This window comes from Phalaenopsis equestris, unplaced genomic scaffold (assembly GCF_001263595.1).
Source record: "Phalaenopsis equestris unplaced genomic scaffold, ASM126359v1 Scaffold000270, whole genome shotgun sequence".
NCBI classification, from domain to species: Eukaryota; Viridiplantae; Streptophyta; class Magnoliopsida; order Asparagales; family Orchidaceae; genus Phalaenopsis; species Phalaenopsis equestris.
The window spans coordinates 556,855-575,205 of NW_018164712.1; the positions used below are offsets into that span (position 1 = coordinate 556,855).

Genomic DNA, 18,351 nt, shown 5'->3' on the forward strand with positions numbered 1-18,351 from the left:
TCTAGATTGGCAATGGCAGCTCCATTTCTGTCCTCGACCATGCATGGCTACTTGAGCGTCCCTTCTCTAGATGGCCAACATTCAATGATTGAAACAAGTTGGAGGGGCTCATGGTGGCAAACCTGCGACAAGGTGAAAGTTGGAAAATAGATATGGTGCGACAATCTTGTGGAAAAGAGCTTCAAAGCAAAATTTTGGCACTTCCCTATGATAACAATGATCTAGAGGATGAGCTTGAAATGAAAGCTTGGATATCTGGGCATATGATTACTTCCTTGGCATATGCGGCACGGTTGGGGGAAGATGCGACACTTCAAGTGGCTAAAAAAGCTTAAATTACTTCCCTTGAAAATCTTTTTTGGTGGCGTCTTACACGAGACTCTATCCCTACAAATATGTGGCTTCACAAACATGACAGTGGCGAACATTGAACTCATATCCCCAATGCCATGATTGCCCATGGGAATGTTCGGTTACCGAAGATAGAACTCATATCAGCTACAGATGTCAAGTTGTGGTGGCGGTTTTTGGGGTTCTTCGTAATTGGGTTATAGCTATACCTCTTTTTTCCATCTGGGCAGAAACTTTATGAGCTTTCTCAACTTCTAATGACAGAAATATTGCACAATTTCACATTCTTTGCAACGTGATCCACCAATGTTGGCATGTACGGAACACTAAGAAGCACGAGAGATCCTTTGGCACCACCACGATCATTGTGGCTACTATTTTGGGGGTGGGCTCTCTCGTTTGCTCACCTTTATCCAATTCAGGAGCAATGGGATGCTTCTCAGCCTTTTAGGTCGTCTACTAAGCTTCTTTGTATCCCCACCCCCCCTCTCCTGGTTGGCTTAAGGTGAACATTGACAGAGCCTCTCTTCCTTCATGTGTGGTGGGTATCAATATGGTCATCCGGGACACCATGACAACCACATTAAGGCAGCTGGAAGACACCGGGAGCACTGGGATGCCCAAGTGGAGCTTGAGGCAGCCCTCGCCATTAAGAACTGGTTCGAACCTTCGATGCTTGAGGTCTGAGGCATTATTATTGAGGGGATAACAAAAATGTGATTGAGTTCCTCAAGAGCTGCACAGATGGAACCAACAGCCACCCAATTGTCTGGACATCGCATTCTTCTTGGAGTTCATATAGGTTTTGTTTCATTTCGTTCTTGTATCAAAGCTGCTCATTTTTGTGCTCAACAAACTTTGCTTGATAGTTTTTCATTTTCTTTTGAAATTTAATCAAAAGTTCTTTATGCTCTTTTAGAACATGATATATTACACACTTTTAATGCCCTTGGGGCATAGTTTTGTACACTCTTTTGCACTTTCCATTAGCTTTGCTTGATAGTTTTTTGTTTTCTTTTGAAATTGAATCAGAAGATCTTTTGCTCTTTTAGAACAGGATAGATTATACACTTTTGATGCCCCGGGGCATAGTTTTGTACACTTTTTTGTGCCTCCATCTTTTATTAAGGCAAAACACACTTTCAAGGGTATGGCTGGTTGTGGTCGGTGCTCGTCTTATTTGCTCTTTGTGGATGATATATTGCTATTCGCCCATTCTTCTATGTGTGCTGTCAAGAACTTAGCCAAAATTCTACAAAAATACTGTTTGTGGATGGGACAACGAATTAAACATTTGAAATCTTCTATCCTATTCAGTAATGAACGCTCTAATTAACAGAAGCTTTCTTCTCTCCCTTCTTTGCTTATTGAAAGACAAAAAAAACTTACGCTATCACACCTTTAATGCTTTCAAAATATTGCTTTGTCCAAGCCTCTATTTGAATGTGGAGCAAAAAAAAATGCTCGTTTAAAGGAAAGACAGTAGATAAGAAAGTAATTTGGTAGAATATCATCAGTATAATTTACTTTCTATCTCGGTTTCACATTTAAAAAAATGTTTAAAATATCAAACGGCTATAGAGAATCTTGGGTTTTTGTAAAAGCCTCAGAACAGAAGTTTTTTATAATATTTCACTGATGTTTCTTTATCATGGAGGGATTTGCCTTCTTTTTCTAAATAATTATATTTCAAAATTGTAAAGATAAGGGTACAGTGATCGGATTTTCAATCAAAAGGCCAACTCAACAAAAAAGCTAAACTATGATACCTTCGGTTTGTCATAGAACCATTCAGTCTCCCTCCTACAATATGACCGCTCTGTTTTTCTTCAAAATTACCCAGAAAGGGATGATTACTAAGCCTTCAGTTGCAATTTTTATAAAAAATGCAAACATAGCATAATTAACGCTACTTGCATCATCAAGTTAAAGGGAAAAAAGTTGACTGTTTTTAAAAGGAAAAAAATTCTTGATTGGGTTGATTTTTTAACAGGAAAATTCAACATCTAACTGACTTAATGATAGTGTTTGGTTTTCAGATTTCACCTTGATCAGATCCTGTATCATCTATTGCTGGAGTAAAGTTTTCAGCTAGCTTCTCGAAAGAATTTCCTATTTCACCATCCAGGAGTGCGGGATCTTGAAGGCTTTCAATATCTGCTAATACGTTATCATCATATTTATCCAAGCTTAATTGCTCTTCAATATTACGTAATGCTTGATTGACCTCTAGCTGTGATGACGAGTCAGAATTAACGAAGATGTTGAACATATTCGGCAAGTTTGTGTTAACAACTTTGCCATCATGCATGGAGTTTGCTTCACCAGAAATAGAACTATAAGAGGTTTGATAAGGATCACATATTACACTACTAGCAGAAGCAACCCTTTTCACTTGAATTTTATTCAGACTGGAATTCCCATTCCAGGTAGATAATTGCTCTTTTGTTTGATGTGAATCTGTTGGAGGAAGAAATGCTCCCTGATAAAATATTAGGTAACAAGTATTTAGGTAACATGCATGTAAGTGTAAAAATCAAACTAGTTAAAATGACAGACAGAGAAAAAAAGGGGGGCATTTACATAAATACCATTCAATTCCTATGAATTGACATATCTTACACGTAAATTTTGCTTTTTTACATTTATACCACCCAAATATGTCGTATCACATAAAAAATACCACCATTTTAACTTTTAAAAAGTGAAATACACCTTTCAGGCATGGATAAGGTGGATATGTATGTAAAAAATTGAAGTTTAGGTGTTTGATATGTAAATACATAGGAATTGAGTGGTATGTCTAACTCTTCCACAAACACACACACACACAAAAAGGAAACACACACGCGCGCGCACACACACACACACCTGCAGTAAAATTAATAAAACCAAAGCAAAATGAAGAAAAAAAGGAACAAATTGGTTTAGGGAGAGTTAGACAAAAGTAAGAAATGAATCAAAATTAATATTAGCCTTATATAATCCAAAGAAGCAAAAGAAAATTACAGCAATACAGTAAACGTGTAGGATATATCATCACAAGAAGCAGCAGCTATCTCAACAACTAGACATCAGGCTTATAATTTCTTAACGAATATTCATTGCTGTCACAGCTTGCATTGAAAGTTTGTCCTAATTTGGTGTTGATTAAAATTCAACAGTTATTCTGTACAGCTAGCCTACAACCTATGATAACCCTTATAATCAAACTGCATCATGCTAAATTAACCATCTCTAAATAGAGATCTGATTACTTAAGATTAGGACTTGTGTCACAACCCGACCTAGGGCTTTAAATAAACCAAGACGGGTACATATAATAGGACAAAATTTTCTAAATAAACTTTCAATTTAATAGATGAAAGAACCACTCCAAATTAAATTAAAGCGGTAAATATATAATACCTCATTAACGGTTGTCAACGCTTTCTATAAACAATTTCTCGTCTATCACTCATCTTTTAATAATTTAATTAAACCTAAAAAAATAGTTACACAATAGTAAACTAAAAAAAGCTAATGAATACTCATAATTTTAAACTAAAATAAGACAAAAAAAAGAAATAATAATATGCATGCTAGTTAAATTTCTTTATAAATGAATATAAACATTTGATATGCTATTCATAGGAAACTATATCATTATCAAATCAATATCATTTAATAGCTGATTACTTAAGATTAGGATTTGTGTCACAACCCGACCCAGGGCTTGAAATAAACCAAGACGGGTGCAGATAATAGGACAAAATTTTCTATATAAACTTTCAATTTAATAGATGAAGGAAGCACTCCAAATTAAATTAAAGCGGTAAATATATAATACCTCATTAACGGTTGTCAACGCTTTTTATAAACAATTTCTCGTCTATCACAATTTAATTAAACCTAAAAAAATAGTTAAACACAATAGTAAACTAAAAAAAGCTAGTGAATACTCATAATTTTAAACTAAAATAAGACAAAAGAAAGAAATAATAATATGCATGCTAGTTAAACTTCTTTATAAATGAATATAAACATTTGATATGTTATTCATATGAAACTATATCATTATCAAATCAATATCATTTAATAACTATACAATCGTCACAAGAGGTATTGTCTAAAAAATAATGTCAATTAAGACACATCAGTATCAATATCATTTTTCATTTACGTGCACGAGTACATTAGTGTTCCCCCACTAGTACTATTAAGGGGTGCTCCATCATATCCAATCATGCACACACAAGCATTCCACATAAACATATGTATTTATCACATTCAACATAAACATATTTATTCATCACATTCAATCATGCTTATAAAACATGCACTAAAACGCATGAGTAAAAAGCTACAACATTCGCAACGATATGACCAATAAAAAAAATAGCTCAATCAAAATAAAACATCCATAAATATCATAAACTGCAAATATACTTTAGAAGAAACAAATTATTACTATAGTTTAAAAACACAAGTACTCACCCCAATTGCCGATTAATTTGCCTTGACGTCGAATCTTCTGAAAATGAAATGCCTAAAATAAGCACGATAGTCATAATTATTATGTTATGACAAATTAAATAAATTCTCTCATTTTTATTATATCTAATTAATAATATACATATACATTATTATTAATATTAATATTATTATCATTATTCATGTTTAAAAAAACAAACTAACCCTACCTCTTCACCTTCGGCCCGACTAAACGCACGGAAGGATCTCCTTCCTCCGCATGCGATTGCTTGCCCTTCATAGCATATATTGCTTTCTTATGCGAAACTTTTTATTAATCTACTAATGAATAAATGTACTTTTGTTAGAATCAAAAATGAGCAATAATCTAATAACTTCACAGAAAAACTAGTATTCAATTGTTTATGCGAGACTTTTACATGCATACTTCTTACCTAATAGTATGAATTTATTAATCTACTAATGAATAAATGTACTTTTATTAGAATCAAAATGAGCAATAATCTAATAACTTCACAGAAAAAACTAGTATTCAATTGTTTATGCGAAACTTTTACATGCATACTTCTTACCTAATAGTATGAAGACATCACTATTGGTCTAAGTCTCAATGAAATAGAAAATAAATGTGAAAAATTAAAATAAAAAATATAATCAGAATTAAGAAATATCACCACAACATAGATGAATAATTACTCACATTAACCTTTCAAATAATTCTCTAAAAGCTTATTCCTTCATTTTACTTCCTTTGACTATCACATATATCAATTAAAAGTCAATATATAAGAATTCTTTTCTAGATAAATAACTTAAATAAAAGTAATTTATTTAAATATTTTCCACAAATCAAATTTTATATTATATATTCTTCCAAAATCTAATCATTGATTCCACTCATGAAAATTATATCTAGCTAATGATATTTAATTAATATAATGTATTTAAATAAAACCATGAACATTTACCTCCTCTTTCACCGATATTGATTCTTTCTCAATCAAAATTCCAAATAGCCTTCCCTTCTTCTTTTTGATTTTAATTAGGAAAAATATCATTCCCTCCTACAAGAAGCAACACAGTTCAACTCTTCTTGCACGACAAAAGCTGAACGTTTGGGTTTGATCTTCCACAAGCGAGGCTCCCTCTTCAATGGCTCGCATGACTACACCGCAGCCCATCTACTTCATTTCTTCCTACACATTTGCGGCTCTCTCACTGCACGCAAAGCCCTTCCTCCCTAATTTTTTCCTTTGCATAGGGCTCAAACATGTCTCCTACAAACAAGGCCGCACGACAGGTCCTTGCCTTCTCCTATCTCTTCCCCTTCACACAGATCGCACGTAGGTCACCTTTCTTAGGCCCAGCTAGGGTTTTCTCGTAAGATACCACAAGCGTCTCCTCTCGCACACAACCTCTATTGTTAGCCGCACACTAGGATTCTTCCTTTCTTCCTCATCAAAAATCAAATTCTCCTTCACATGGCATCAAATCTTTAGTATGATAAGCACGTGACTCCTCTCTACTTCTCTATTTCACTCACTGAATCTCTTTCTTGTTCTCTCTTTTCTTTCATTCCGAATGAGACATCAGTCTTATAAGTAGAAACCATCCAAAAATTTTACTTAAAATCGTAATCGCCAAAACATAATTTTTTTTTAATGAATATTACAGTCATGTAATAAAACATGACCTATAAAAAAAAAATCTTCAAGATAGTCCAATTCTTGTTGAGTGATAACATAAATATATATGATAAATCTAACATTGGAGATAAGATTATTTAACTGAACTCCCCCCAAAAATTTGAAACAAGATATCATAATGAAACTAAGACATCCTAAATAAGGTAAAATAATTAAAACAACACTCAACTTCTAAAATAAAATTAATTGAATGAACTGTTAGAAAGTAAAATTAAAAATTTTTAATATTTATTTTTTATCACCAACAACTTATAGTCCAAATATTAATTGAAAGAGCAACTAAAATATTTAATTTAATTGACAAATATAAGTTTAACTTTCTAGTTGCTAATCCCGTCTTCTGTAAATATTCTCTCTTCTAGTATTCTATCTTTTATTCAAAAAGCTAAAACTTAAAGAATATTAAAACACAATGAGTTATTTAAGATAGCCTAGTAGATCAATTATATTCCTAAATTACAGTAACCCACAAAAAAGAAAACGATATGCATGCATCTTTTCTAATATGTCCTAACGAATTATATAATAATTTAAATCATCTATTCATTACATTTGCTCATGGAAGGTACCAAAATATACTCATGGAAGAAATCTAAATATTTCTATATGATCAACTTTTGTTTTGCTTTCCAATATTTAATCTTAAACATTAATATACTTCATAATATTAAATTTTACATTTGTCTCAGAAGCACTGTCTAAGCATAACCAAACACAACCTTGACTGATACATACCACATCGATATAGTGATTAGTAAATTATGTCAACTATTGTATGAGGTGGAAAAGTGTTTGATTATCACTAATCAAAAGATTTTCATTGGCACAATAATTAGTGATTTAAAATTTTAAATTATCTGAGATGGTCGGGTGCCTACTAACCCCTGACCGATACTCTCCCATCGACACAACAATTAGTGATCTAAATTTCACAATTGTATGAGATTATAAGAATTATCTACGCGCATAAGTACATTGACATGCCCAACCAATACAATAAAGGAGTCAGCTTCTCTCAACATGCACATACAAGCATTCATGTATACAATATTTCCATACTTCATAGCTTACATTATTTTATTACGTGACACTTTGCATTCATCTACTAAAGAATAAACGTATATTTACTAGAATCAAAATGACATGTAATAATTTAATAACTTCATAAGTAAATTATTATGCAATTGGTTATATAAGACTGTGAACATCCATACTTCTTACCTAACAATATATAGACACGATGTTATTTTAAGTATTAATGAAATAGAATACAAATGTGAGAAATTAAAATAAAGTATACAATCAAAATTAAAAAACATTATCAAAATATTGAAACATAATTACTGATCTTAACATTTCAAAACTTCTCTAAAAGCTTATTCATGCATAAAGTATTTCCATATTTCATAAGATACATTGTTTTCTTATGCGACACTTTGCATTCATCTACTAATGAAGAAATTTATGTTTACTGGAGACAAAAGGGCATGCAATAATCTAATAAGTTTACAGATAAATCATTATGCAATTGTTTATGCAAGACTGTGAACATGCATACTTCTTATCTAACAGTATGAAGAGATCGTTATTAGTTTATATTTTAATGAAATAAAAAATAAATGTGAAAAATTAAAATAAAGAATACAATCAGAATTAAGAAACATTACCATAATTTAAAAACATAATTCCTCACCTTAACATTTCAAAACTTCTTTAAAATTTTATCCCTCCACATTAATTCATTTGATTATCACCTATATCAATTAAAAGTGTATATATAAAGATATTTTACTGAGATAATTGAATTAACTATAACTAATTTATTTAAATATTTTCTTGAATCATATATTTTTCCCAATTCTAATCAATGATTCCACTCATGAAAATTTAATATCCAACTAATGATATTTAATGAATACAGTGTATATAAATAAAAACATAAACATTTATCTCCTCTTTCATTGTCATGGATTCTTTCTCAATCACAATTCCAAATAGCCTTCCCCTTCTTCTTTCTGATTTTAATTAACAAAAGTCTCATATTAATACTTTAAATACAAATTAAATTAATTTAATTAAACAAAATGATTAAAACAAAATCCCTAACTTTACCTTAGTTGTTCGGTTCAGCCTCATTCCTATAAGAAGCCACTCGGTTCGGCTTTTCAAGCCGTACATTAGGTTTTTGTCTTCCACACGCGAGACTCTCTCTTCATTGGCTCACATGACAACACCGTAGCCTGTTTACTTGATTACATTCTTCGCACTATACGGGCTCTCTCACCTGCACACAAAGCCCTTCCTCCCTACTCCTTTCCTTCATACAGGACTCGAATGCATCTGCAACAAACAAAGCTGCACAACAGACCTTCACCTTCTCCTATCTCTCTCCTTCGCGTAGTCTGCATGCAATTCATCTTCCTTATGCTCGACTGAGGTTTTATTGTATGATCCCGCAAGCATCACCTCTCGCACGTAGCCTCTCCATCTCTATCGTGAGCTAGGGTTCCTTTTTTCTTCCTGGCTGCCGATCGACTTCTTCGAACGGCATGGGAAGCACAAGACTCCTCTTTATCATCTTCTCTCTTGCAATCCCTCGGTCTCTTTCTCGTTCTCTCTTACATTTTGTTTCAAATGAGACGTTGGTCTCATAAAAAGAAACCATCTTGACATTTTCCTTTATACCATCATCATCAAAACAATTTTTTTAATGGTTATTACAACAAATCATCTCACTTTCTGTCACACGACCTCCTCACCTTGGCTTTCTCTTTTGAATCCCTCCATTTTCTTTATTTTTGTACTTGTGGGAGCTTGAGTAGCTGCCAACCTCACTTCATCTTCCTCACAAACAAAACCCACTTGATGAAATCCCCATCGTCGCCATTGAAACACCCAGGCCCGCTTGTCTGCCCTTCCCTCTAAATCTTCGTAGCTCTTGGTTTTCCCAAGCTCATGTGTTATCTTTCTAGGGATCCTAGAAGTTATTTTGTAATGGGATTTAGTGGGGAAGTGGTTGTAAAATGACAAAGGAAATAAAATATGTGAGTCAACATCGTTTGTATGGGATTGTTTGTAATAATAATAATAATAGTAATTGATTTTTGGAATCAATTACTCATGAGAGTATTTTGTAGAATAAATAGATAGTTGTTAGAACAACTTCTCCGCAATATTGTAGTAGTCTTCAATTGTGCAGGAGAAGTGCCTTGGTCACCTCTCAAAGGTATTGATTTATTTTTCTATCATTTAATTTTGTTGGAGAGTGCTAGGACAAGAAGATTGTAGATATTATATTTTTTTTTAAAGGAATATTGTTAAATGTTGATTGCGAAAAAAAGAAAGACAAAAAAAAAAGTTGAAAAGATGACCTACCTGCTACTGCTAGATGAAACACGCGCTCCATCTAGTAATTGTTCCCACTCCTCAATTACAAACAGACAAACGAAGCCTCTGCCCTTTCATTTGCACTATCTTGTCATCTCTCCCTTTTGTTCTGTCTACTCGAAATCGCAACAGAAGAAATCCATAAGCCTTCCTCTCTTATGATCAAGCCTCCCTACAAAAGCCACCGAAGCCACTCTGCCACGCACGTAAAGCCTTCGTCTCTCCAATGTACCCTCCATTCACACAATCCATTATGCACGAAATCCGCACAACTAAACTGTAAGCCCCTTACTCATACTTCCTCCTTGTTTTTCTTCTATGAGCGTAGGATTACTACCCCTTCGTCCCGCCCGCAAGATTGCACCACCCAACCGCCCCTGCGCAATGTCGTACTTGCTTTTCTTTTCTTCCTTCGCAGGTCTCGTAAGTCATCATCATTCCTTCATCTCCCTGTCTGTCTCCCCTACCTAAAAAAACCTTTTTTGCCCTTCTTCTTTTTCCTATTGTGCCTAAAACCTTTATGGTACAGTCGCGATTAGACAACCAAAAAACAACTCAGGGATTGTGACAAGCGAGGACCACAGAACTCCACACTCTCTTCTTTTCGTCGCACCTCCCTGTTTTCTTCCACCCACTTTGCCCTAACCAGAGCCACCTCCTTGATTGAGGCCCCCTTTCGCAAATCCTTATCAAAACCCTCTACAATTCACTAAACTGAGTCGATCATCTTACTAACCCTACAACAAAACTAAGCCACTTTACCATTCATTTTGTTATTTCAACATTATTATTAGTATTATTATTATTGTGAGTGTATGGTATAAAAAGAAAATATTTTTATTTTATTTTGTTTGTCTCATCATCATCACTGTAGACCGCCATCGCCACGATTTGTCACCGTTAATGACGCCAAAGATCGAAAACATATAAAAATGGGCATGGAGGGAAGACTTCTACAATGTATATTCAAGGAAGCACAAGTACCCGCCATTGAGAATTAAATACTGTTCAGAAAAAACCACAGACTCGTTTAAAAAATTTTAATAAAATCAAAGATCTTTAAAAACTCATCCTGGGAAACTCGAGCACTCGTCCTTAGGAATTAAGTACCAATCAACGAAAATAAAAATATATATTTTTGCTCCCTAGCAGCAGTGTCTCAAGACACTGATCAACAAGCCTTTTAAGACAATTTGGAATACTAACATTCTTTTGTGCCCCCTAAAGGGGGTTGATACCGTGAGGCTGCCAAAATTTTGGTGGTTTGGACTTATAAACTATGAACTTTAGAGCTTATAAAAATAATTTTAAAATGCATGGATGTTGACCTCATTTTTGTGAGGTCTTTTCCTCTCCTAATTTTAAAATGCATGGATCATTTGAACTTTAACATATTTGAAAATTTGGGGCTTTCTAATACTTTAAAATTAAAATTTGAGGCTTTTAACACTACCATTATTGAGCCTCAGACCTCAGATGCGAAAAGTGGAGAGTTGCGCTAGATAGTCGACAACCAACGTAAAAATTTTGTTGAAAAATCATGACATGAATTATTTAAATCCATGTATAGATGTTAGGCGTCCCCTGGAAGCAATGTGGTCTATGGCTTGAATACAGTAAAAAATGTACACGGGCCGCTACACCAATGTCTGGGTGTAGTGTCAAATAAGCAAGGGTTCCCTCATCATGGATGGGAGCAGACAAAAGAGTTAGTCAATGAAACTAATATTAGGATAAGATCTTGGAATGTAGTAAGTGTTGAATCAAAATCTAACTGGTAGATCGTGCCCAAGAAATGAAGCATTAGACCAATGAGAGGTGATCAAGAGAGAGAGAAATGAGAGAGAGAGGACTTCCCTCGACCGGAGGGAAAATGGAGTATTCCCGGGCTCATGAACCCATTTTATTTCATAAGAAGGGTGCCCCCAAAAAGTTCATTTTATATCATGAATCCCTCTCATTCATAGAAGATAGGAGTAAAAAGTATACAAAAATTACATATTTGGCTATGCTTTGAAGAGAGAAGCACAAAAGATTTCAGTCATTCTTATTTTGACCATTGAATCATCTCGAGGCTTTCAGTTCCACTTTTATTTGTCTTAGTCTTGATGACATTCAACACACAAGAAAGTAAGTGGCTTATAAGCGTATTTCCAAAAGAAGTTGGTTGTTTTAGTGTGGTTATCCGGCTAGTTGAAGGAAAGAGTTGGTCGGCAGATTGAAATGAGGTGGTTAAGAGAGAGAACTTGGTCGGTCGACTGAAGTGAGGCGGTCAAGGGAGAGAGGTTGGTCGGTCGACTGAAGTGAGGTGGCCGACTACTAGATTGCCTCGAAATCTATGCGGATCATTTTTAGGTACACAAATAAAGTATTCTAATTTTTTTGCTCAGTTGGTCGGTCGACTGAAGTGAGGTGGCCGACTATTAGATTGCCTCGAAATCTATGCGGATCATTTTCAGGTACACAAATAAAGTATTCTAATTTTTTTGCTCATTGATAGCGACAACTACAATAAAGACAATGAAATTTATAAATTCAACAAAACTTGAATACGCAATTTGTTAATACCCTCTGTTTGACGCTTTTCGCGCTAGGTTCTGGTGCTTTCGTCATCACCTACGGGAGTCCCAGTGTTGCTCGCCCCGGATGAGAGCCTTGTAGTTGCTCGCTTAAGAGGAGTCTTGTAGTTGCTCGCCCCGGATGGGAGTCTTAGAATTGTTTGATCCGGAGGAGAGTTTTAGAGTTTTGCACTCGATTGGACGCTCTTGGCGTAGTTGTCGGTTGTTTCGTTATGCCTTTAACTGCTCGAACACTCTTGGCATCATGTCGGTTATTTCGTTATGCCTTTGACCGATCGGACGCTCTTAACGTCGTTGTCGGTTTTTCTACCCAGGTTCAAGTTCCCCGAGTGCTGGAAACAAATGAATTGAGATGTATGTATGCAGATAAATATATAAGTGTGTAAAAATTGAGTAGTATATAAAAATATGTAAGAATCAAGTCTTATGCAAATCTTCCCTGTTTGGAAATGACTCCATGTAGGTGGAGGCGTCGGGAGCAGCCGGTCGGGCGACAGCTTACTGAATGCTACGAATTAGTGGTGGTTGGCTATAAGCAAAAAGATGGGCTCGTCACTCCATAAATCCATGCAATACTTAATTGTAATGTATCCCACAATTGTAATACAAAATAAGAAGAGAAGTGAAGAGAGAATTTTGCAATATATTTTCACACAAAGTGAATGATAACCTGATAGTCATTGACCATAAACCTACTGAAAAACAAAGGGAGCAACCTTATTGAATGAGTCAAGCACCACTCTTTGACTTTGGTTACAACAATTAAAATTTGAAGGTCTAATTAATTGACTTTTATGGTCACTTTCGATGATAACATTTCATTTGTAATTATAATAATTCATCAAAATAGAAAAAAAAAAAATATAAACTTAGACCCAATCAATTGATGGTAATAAAATCAATTATGTAATTTCCAGTTTTAGACCTGACCGATTGAGGAAGGAGTTGACTGAGAGCGGTAGACAGGTGGAATAGGGCTAATTGGTACAGTAATGCATCCGAGAAAGTAGAAGGGTATGATTTGCGGGAAGAAGTCTGATTACTGAAGCAGTACAGAGCGATAGAGGGCAAGGTCTACAGGATGTGCGACAATTGGTCGGGAGATGGTTGGTAGGAGGTGACCAGAGCAGTTGTCAATTGGAGGGTGTTGCGACTGACGAATAGCCTATTTTTAACAGGTTTTGTCAGTTTCGACAAAATAAAATGGCACATTTGATAGCTTCAGATGTGAGACTTTCATCGTTTCAGATAGAGGCGGAGCGATTAGACGGGGATTTGGACGACCGGTCATCCCGATGTCCGACCGAAGGAATGTCGGCCGAAGGGTGATCCGTCGGGGAAAACAAGTTTAGCATTATAAAAATATATAAAAATTGAGTGGCAGGGATGAGAATATAAAAGGATGAGAATATAAAAATAAATAGGAATTGAGTGTTATGTATGTAAATCCTTCCCCAGATGAGAATATAAAAATAAATAGGTATTGAGTGTTATGTATGTAAATCCTTCCCCTTTTGAGTTCCCTAAGCATCGAATGCATGGACTTGAACTCGTCGAGTTTTGACCTTATACAATTAGAAATGACCGATTGGAGGCAGAGGATTGACTGAAAGTTAGTGGTCAGTCGGAGACAACCCAAACAGCGGTCAACCTAGAAGTGTCACAGGCAGTGGCTGATTTGTGGAGGCATTTATAAGAATTGAGTAGTATGTAAGAAAATATATAAGTATGCAAGAATTAAGTGGTAAGTATGTAAATCTCCCCTATTCGGTTGGTTAGCGGAATGAAGTTTGGTTAGCGGCATGTAGTCCGGTCGATGGGATGAAATGCGATCGACGAGATGAGGTCCAATCAATGAAACGCAGTCTGGCCGACAGGATGAAGTGCAATCAATGAAATTCTGCCGGCGGGTGTGAGAACTCCACTTGCAGCAAAAGAGAGATGTGGAAATGGAGTTTGTCGTTAGAGAAGAAAAGTGGAATGAAGTGAGTGAAGAAATGAGAGGAAAAAATAGAGAGCTTGGGGAGAGTAAGTGAAAGTCTCGATTGGAGGTAGAAGTGGAGAGAAAGCTCGCAGCTTGAGAGGCGATGGGAAGTTAAAGTACGAGTTGCCTCTGTTTCTACTAGATTTATGGCGAAATACGGAGAAATAGACGAAGTTTCTTAAGAGATTTTCGGTGATGAGTAAAGGAAGTGAATCCGCTTTTGTGAAAGTTCCCCTTGTGTGTTCTTTGCTAAGAGTGTGTCTCTGAAGAGTTTCCTCTTAGTGTTCGCTCGTCTTCTTGTTCACAGCACGAACAACACTTATTGCACCTTTTAGGATGTTGAGTCCAAATCTATCAGGTAGTCGTGCCCAGAGAATGGAGCGTTGGATTGAAAAGAGGTGATTGACAGGGAGAGAAATGTGTGTGTGCGAGAGAGAGAGAGAGGACTTCCCCCAACCCGGGGGGGTGGGAATGGAGTGTTCCTGGGCTCGTGGACCCATTTTATTTCGTAAAATTAGAGGTTACAAATGAGGTATGCCCCAAAAAGTCCTTTTTACATTATGAAGGCCTCGTATTTTATAGAAGATAGGATGGGTAAAAAATATACATAGATTTCTTTTTTGGCTATGCTTTGATGAGAGAAACAAATGACATTTTAGTCTTTTTTAGTTCGACCGTTGGATTATCTTGAGATCGATGTAAGCTTTCAGGTCCATGTTTCTTTGCATTTGTCCGATGACATTTAAGTGGCTTATATGTGAATTTCCTAAAGATAATGGTTGTTTTAGCATAGTTATCCGACTGGACGAAGGAGAGAGTTGGTCGGCCAACTGAATTGGGATTGCCATGGGAGAGAGCTTGGTCAGTTGACTGAAGTGAGGTAGCAGAGGGAGAGAGCTTAACCGGTCGACTGAATTGAGGTGAACTACTAGATTGCCTCAAGATCCGTGCAGACCATTTTTGGGTATACAATAAGTACTCTTACAGGTAAATTAATAGAATTATTAAATATTATGATTCATAAGAAGATAAACATCTTATATCTTCAAAAAGCTAAATGGGCTGGAGAAAAGGCTAAGAAGAATGATAGCTTAAGTTTTAAACTTTGGTATTCAAGTAAGAGTCACAGTATAAATGATATAGGTGTAATTATAGATAAGAGTTTTAAACATAATGTTACAAAAATTAATAGAATTTGAGATATAATTATAGCTCTAAAGATTATTGTTTATACTAAGATTTTTAATGTTAAAAGTATTTATGCTCCTCAAATAGGTTTAGATATAAGTTCAAAAGAAAAATTCTAGAATGATATAAAAGAATTAATATAAATGATACCTCTAGAAGAATAAATTTTTATGGGAGGAGATTTAAATGGACATATTGGTACAGTAGTAGAAGATTTTAAAAATATTCATAGGAACTACGATTTTGGACTGATTAATGAATATGGTAGAACAATATTAGATTTTTCTTTAATGTATGAGATTATTTTTACTAATACTTTATTTAATAAAAGAGATGAGAATATTATTACTTATTAGAATAAATCTAGTAAAACACATTGATTATTTTCTTATGAGAAAAATAGATCTTTGATAATATAAAGATTGTAAGGTCATTCCAAGTAAAAATTTAAGTACTCATCATCAATTATTAGTTTTGGATTTTATGATGAGAAGTTGTAAGATAAAGAATACAATAAAACATTGGTACAAAATTAGACGGGAGACACATAAAAGACAAAAATATTTTTATAAGTAAACTTCAAGATTTTAAGATTTGGGATGTTCATGAAGAAGCTAAATCTATGTGAGATAAAATAACAAATACTATTAAACAAATGACAAAAGATACACTTGGAAAACTAGGATGAATAGTTTTTGCAATTTTAGAAATAAAAAATATTAGTGATGGAATAATAATATGCAAGAAAAGATAAAATATAAGTTGTATTATAAAAATTGGATTAAATATAAAAGTTTAGAGAATTAGAAAAAATATAAGATGGCTCATAGATGGGTAAGAGAATAATTTGTGACACTAAAAAATTTACTTTAGTGATCCTAATAACAAATTAGAAACTAAAAATGATGAAAAATATATGTATAAACTAGTCAAACAAAAAGAAAAAATAAAGGATTTCAAATAAAGTAAAAGTCGAAAATCAAAAAGTATTTTTCTTAGAGAAAGATATTCAACATAGGTGAGTGAGCTATTTTGATAAACTTTTCAATAAATTTTCTGAAAATACGATCGACCTTAATAATCTTAATATCATTAATAATAATAATAAAACTTTTTATTTTTACCATCACATTAGTAAAAAAAAGTTGAGGAAGTTTAGAAAACCAAGACCGGAAAATCAATAGGACCTAATGATATCCCAATAGAAGTGTAGAAATATTTAGGAGATTTGAGAGTTTCTTGGTTTATTAAATAATTTCATTTTATTTTAAAAGCTAAAAAGATGCTTGAGGAGTGAAGGAAGAGTATTTTGGTCCCTAATTTTATGAATAAAGGAGATGCACAAGAGTGCAAATTACGGAGAAATTAAGTTGATTTGTCATACTTTAATTATGGGAAAAGGTAATTGAATATAAGTTAAGACGTGACAAAGATTTCTTATAATCAGTTTGGATTTATGACAGACATGCCTACCATGGAAGCTATACATTTATTGAGAGGTTTAATTGAGAAGTATAAAGAAAGGAGGATTTAAATATGATTTTTATTGATTGAGAAAAAGCTTACGATAAGATTTCAAGAGAAGTCCTTTGGAGAATTTTAAAGAAGAAAGGTGTTGATATGCCTTATATTCACGCCATTAAAGATATGTACACTAAAGTTGTTACTTGTGTTCGAACATAAGGAGGGTTGACCAAGTAGTTTCCTATTTCAGTTGGATTACATAGGGATCTGCTTTAAGATCATATCTTTTTTGCTTTAGTTATGAATGCTCTTATTGAACATTTATAGGAGGATGTACCTTGGTGTAAGTTTTTCATTGATGATATTCTTCTTATGGATAAGACTAAAGAAAAGAAAAAATTTAGTAAAAACTTGAATTCTAGAGGTCTACATCGGAGTCCAAAGGCTTTCGCTTGAGTAGATCTAAAACTAAACACATGGAATGTAATTTTAGTAGTATTAGCTTTAGTGAGAGTTATAACTATGGGCGATCAAATCATTAAAACATATGAACATTTTAGATATCTTGTGTCCATTGTTCAAAGTGATGGCGATATAGATGGGGATGTTATTAGTAGAATTCAAGTTAGTTGGTTGAAGTGGAGGAATGTATCAGGCCTATTATGCGATCGAAAAGTGCCGCTTAGACTTGAAGGAAAATTTTATAAGGTGGTTGTGAGATCTGCAATGTTCTATGGCGCAAAATTTTAGCCTTCAAAAGAAAAGTATAAAACAAAGTTAAGTGCTGGGATAAGAATGCTTAGGAGGATGACTGGCTCGACACTTGAGACAAAATGTGAAATGAATATATCCGTTACAGAGTTAATGTAGCTCCAAAGGCGGACAAGACTAGAGAGAATCAACTTAAATAGTTTGGTCACAATAAACATCGACCATCTGATGGTCCAGTTTGGAGTGTAAATGGTTTAGATTTAACTTATGTTGAGAATAATAGAGGTAGACCTAAAAAGACTTGGGGGCATATTGTATAAAAAATTATCTTAATCTATTAGAACTAAATAAAAATATGACAATCAATAGGATGCAACGAAGGAAAATGATTCATGTAGCCGACCCCACTTAATAGAACAGATTATTGTGTTTATTGTAGTTAAAAATTTGGGGCTTTGAAACATAGGCTCCTAGGGCTTTAATATATATATATATATATGTATGTATG

At 34.3% G+C, this 18,351-nt stretch overlaps 1 protein-coding gene across 1 annotated transcript in view; it reads right to left on the reverse strand.

Moving 5' to 3' along the window:
* Positions 1–18,351, reverse strand: part of LOC110024714 (calmodulin-binding transcription activator 4-like) — a gene marked incomplete at its 3' end in the record, with an annotated part of 118,150 nt that overhangs the window by 34,408 nt on the left and 65,391 nt on the right. Inside the window, 1 exon segment of the mRNA XM_020724834.1 lies at positions 2,398–2,833. Coding sequence (XP_020580493.1) covers positions 2,398–2,833 — 436 coding nt within the window.